At 47.6% G+C, this 4,586-nt stretch overlaps 1 protein-coding gene across 1 annotated transcript; it reads left to right on the top strand.

The window, feature by feature from the left end:
* Positions 1 to 757: 757 nt before the first annotated feature.
* On the top strand, positions 758 to 3,957 carry LOC127210477 (thyroid hormone receptor-associated protein 3-like). The gene is given in 3 exon segments (XM_051170147.1): positions 758 to 994; positions 996 to 3,269; positions 3,271 to 3,957. Coding segments are annotated over 3 exon segments (2,991 nt in total). The 3' UTR covers positions 3,751 to 3,957.
* The last annotated feature ends 629 nt before the right edge of the window (positions 3,958 to 4,586 follow it).

Raw genomic sequence — 4,586 nt, 5'->3', positions numbered from 1 at the left:
TTCCTAATGAAGCTAACTCTCCTGTTAATAAGCAAAAATGTTGTGAAAAGGGACAATTCACATCTGGTTGGTGGGTTTGTTATGTGTCGTGCACTACCCATATGCTGGCATTTTCTCACCTAGAACATTCCACAGATGCCTTGGGAAAACTACATGGTGGTTTCCTGACTTGTGAAGGTACGCAACCTTAGAGAGGATTCTTTGACACACCTATACAAGGTTTTCTGCTATCACAAGCCCCAGTGAAAACAGCTGGTGCTGGACCACCTAGATTAGAGGAACCACTTCGTCTGGGAATAACAGAGGCACTTCTGTACTTGTAGGAAAGAAGCCAAGGTTGTTGTTAGTCCATACACCTTTTCTCAAATATGTGAGCCTTCTGTTTGAGGCTTCTCGGTTAGTCAGCTGAGAGAAACTGCCCAGACTAATACCTTATATTTGGTTTCTCTCTATTTGTATTTTTTTGTTTGCTTTTTATTTGCTTGCTTTCAAAAATGCAGTATAAACTAGTTACGTGAACTTAAGCAGCAAAGTCAATAGAGAGGTGGCAGTGGAAGAGAGGTGGCAGAGTGGCACCGGTAGCTGAGAAGTCAAGAGACTGAGCTACAATAGGAGCTAAAGCTGTCTGGTAGCTGAAAGGGAAGTTGATGTCAAATACAGCCAAGACTGGAAAACAATGGTAGCAGAAATAGCGACAACAATGCCCAGTGCCAGGATCTGAAGAACAACAAAAGGTGGAAATAGTTGGCAAGGAAGAATGGTAGGCATTGGTTACTGCAAAAAAAAAAAAAAAAAAAAAAAAACCAGCTGTCATGCCATTAGAACTATTGATTCAGGAGACTGCAGCTGTAGTCGCTTCGGCTGGTCCAGGTATAATCTCTTCCAAGATGTCAAAAACAACAAATCTAAGTCTGGGTCTCGCTCTTCTCGCTCAAGATCTGCATCCAGATCTCGGTCTCGTTCATTTTCAAAGTCTCGGTCCCGAAGACATTTTCAATGTCTCTCGTTCAAGGAAGCGCAGGCTGAGTTCTAGGTCTCATTCCAGATCATATTCTTCAGCTCATAACAGAGAAAGGAATCACCCCAGAGTATATCAGAATCGAGATTTCCGAGGTCACAACAGAGGCTACAGGAGGCCCTATTATTTCCGTGGGCGAAACCGAGGCTTTTATCCATGGGGCCAGTATAACCGAGGTGGCTATGGAAACTACCGTTCCAATTGGCAGAACTACCGGCAAGCACACAGCCCTCGTCGGGGCCGTTCTCGATCACGTTCCCCAAAGAGAAGGTCCCCTTCGCCACGGTCCAGGAGCCATTCTCGGAACTCTGATAAGTCATCTTCTGACAGGTCAAGACGTTCCTCATCCTCCCGTTCATCCTCCAACCACAGCAGAGTTGAGTCATCTAAGCGCAAGTCTACAAAAGAGAAAAAGTCCTCTTCTAAGGATAGCCGGCCATCTCAGGCAGCTGCTGATAACCAGGAGGATGAGGCACAGGAGCAGATGTTGTCTGGAGGCACCTCGCAAGATATAAAAGGATCTGAGAGCTCAAAGCCATGGCCAGATGCCACCACCTATGGCACTGGTTCTGCATCACGGGCCTCAGTTTCTGATCTGAGTCCCCGGGAGAGAAGCCCAGTTCTCAAAAGCCCACTCCAGTCTGTGGTGGTTAGGCGGAGGTCACCACGCCCTAGCCCAGTGCCAAAACCTAGTCCTCCACTTTCTAAAGCATCCCAGATGGGCTCATCTATGTCAGGTGGTGCTGGATATCAGTCTGGAACGCACCAAAGTCAATTCGATCATGGATCTGGGTCTTTGAGTCCATCCAAAAAGAGCCCTGTGGGTAAGAGTCCACCAGCCACTGGCTCTGCGTATGGTTCGTCTCAGAAGGAGGAGAGTGCTACTTCGGGAGGAGCAGTGTACACAAAAAGGTATCTGGAAGAGCAGAAGACAGAGAACGGGAAAGATAAGGAGCAGAAACAAACAAATACTGATAAAGAGAAGCTAAAAGAGAAAGGGAGTTTCTCTGATGCTGATGTAAAGATGAAATCTGATCCATTTGCTTCCAAAACGGACACTGAGAAGCCCTTCCGAGGCAGCCAGTCACCCAAAAGGTATAAGCTCCGTGATGACTTTGAGAAAAAGATGGCTGACTTCCACAAGGAGGAGATGGATGAGCAAGATAAGGACAAAAGTAAGGGAAGGAAGGAACCTGAGTTTGACGATGAGCCTAAATTCATGTCTAAAGTCATCGCCGGTGCAAGCAAAAACCAGGAGGAAGAGAAGTCAGGCAAGTGGAAGAGCCTGGTGCATATGGGGAAGGAAAAGCAGAGAAAAGCAGAGGAGCTGGAGGAGGAGCCTTTCAGAGAGAGATCCAGAAAGGAGGAGCGTGGAGGGGCCAAGAGGAGTGAGAGTGGGCACAGGGGCTTTGTGCCAGAAAAGAATTTTCGGGTGACTGCATACAAGGTGGTCCAGGAGAAAAGCTCATCACCTCCCCCCAGGAAGACCTCGGAGAGCCATGACAAGCTGGGAAACAAAGGAGACTTTTCCTCAGGGAAGTCTTCCTTTTCCATTACTCGGGAGGCCCAGGTCAATGTCCGGATGGACTCCTTCGATGAGGACCTTGCACGACCCAGTGGCTTACTGGCTCAGGAACGAAAGCTTTGTCGGGATTTAGTCCATAGCAACAAAAAAGAACAGGAATTTCATTCCATTTTCCAGCACATACAGTCGGCCCAGGCTCAGCGCAGCCCATCAGAACTGTTTGCCCAGCACATAGTGACGATTGTTCATCATGTTAAAGAGCATCACTTTGGATCCTCTGGAATGACATTACATGAACGCTTTACTAAATACCTAAAGAGAGGAAATGAACAAGAAGCAGCTAAAAATAAGAAAAGCCCAGAGATACACAGGAGGATAGACATTTCTCCCAGTACATTCAGAAAACATGGTTTGACTCATGAGGAATTGAAAAGTCCCCGGGAAGCTGGCTACAAGGCTGAGGGAAAGTACAAAGATAATCCTGTTGATCTTTGCCTTGATATTGAACGTCGTAAAAAACATAAGGAGAGAGATCTTAAGCGAGGTAAATCAAGAGAGTCCATGGATTCCCGAGACTCTAGCCACTCAAGAGAAAGATCAACTGAGAAAACAGAGAAAACCCACAAAGGATCGAAGAAGCAGAAGAAACACCGCCGAGCAAGAGACCGGTCTAGGTCGTCCTCGTCCTCTTCCCAGTCATCCCACTCCTACAAAGCGGAGGAGTACCCCCGAGGAAGCAGAGGAGAGGGAAGAGAGCACCACAGGCTTTGACAAATCCAGACTGGGGACCAAAGACTTCGTGGGTCCAAACGAAAGAGGCGGCAGAGCTCGGGGAACCTTTCAATTTCGAGCAAGAGGGAGAGGTTGGGGCAGAGGAAACTATTCTGGTAACAATAACAACAACAGCAACAATGATTTTCAAAAGAGAACCCGGGAAGAGGAATGGGATCCAGAGTATACACCCAAAAGCAAGAAGTATTACTTGCATGATGACCGGGAAGGTGAGGGCAGTGACAAGTGGATGAGCCGAGGACGAGGACGAGGAGCCTTCCCCCGGGGTCGGGGCCGGTTCATGTTCCGGAAGTCCAGTACCAGCCCCAAGTGGGCCCACGACAAGTTCAGTGGAGAGGAAGGAGAGATTGAAGATGATGAGAGTGGGACAGAGAACAGAGAAGAGAAGGACAGTTTATAGCCCACAGCTGAGTAGGGGCCACTCTTGAGCCCTTGCCCAGGAGAGAAAGGCCCTGGGAGAGGCTGGTGGAGCTAAACAAGGAGCCTCAAGAAGATCCTGAAAACCACACCCCACAACCCACCAGCCACACAGGACCCTATGACAGCTATCTCGGTGCTGTCCCACTGGACAGAGAACTCTGGCACAGAACCTAGGATCCAGGCCCATGTCTTGAGCAGACCACAACACAATGGGCTCCGCTGTTTCTCATTTGTTGGTGTGTGGGGTGGGGGCAGGGTAGGGAGAATGATGCTGATGCTTGGATTCCCCCCCGCCCCCGCCTTTCCTTTTCTTTTGGTCTCTTCCCCATTAGAAACCAAGTTTTCTTAATTTCATTTCCTTTGGAACTAAGAGGGTGAGCTTGGCTTTCAGTCTCTTCCTACCCCCATTTAATAAAGCCCCTCCTCCCCTCTTTTTTTTTTTTTCTTTCTTTTAAAGGGATATGTAGTAATATTAGCAGAAAGATTTTAATTTGGGCAACCTTTGATTCTTAAGAGAAAACAAAGCATGTGAATAAACATTGAAGTGTTCACCTCAAAAAAAAAAAAAAAAAACGAAAGAAAGAAAAAGAACTATTGATTCAGACTCCAGGACAAGTGCAGCAACACTGTCCAGTGCAGGCCTACACATGGACTCTTAGGCTGGTCACATGGACTCTTAGGCTGGTTTCTGGCAAGGGTTGGAGAACTCCCAAATCCACTGGATCTGCTAGAAGTTGCTATATCAGCACAGCAAAGGGCTGAGGAAACCCAACACCCTTGGCATGCAGAAAAAAATGTCAACACTTGCCCTAATGAGTGTCCTGACACCTG

This window comes from Acomys russatus, chromosome 28 (assembly GCF_903995435.1).
Source record: "Acomys russatus chromosome 28, mAcoRus1.1, whole genome shotgun sequence".
Taxonomy (NCBI): Eukaryota; Metazoa; Chordata; class Mammalia; order Rodentia; family Muridae; genus Acomys; species Acomys russatus.
This window is presented reverse-complemented; position numbering and strand designations above follow the sequence as displayed.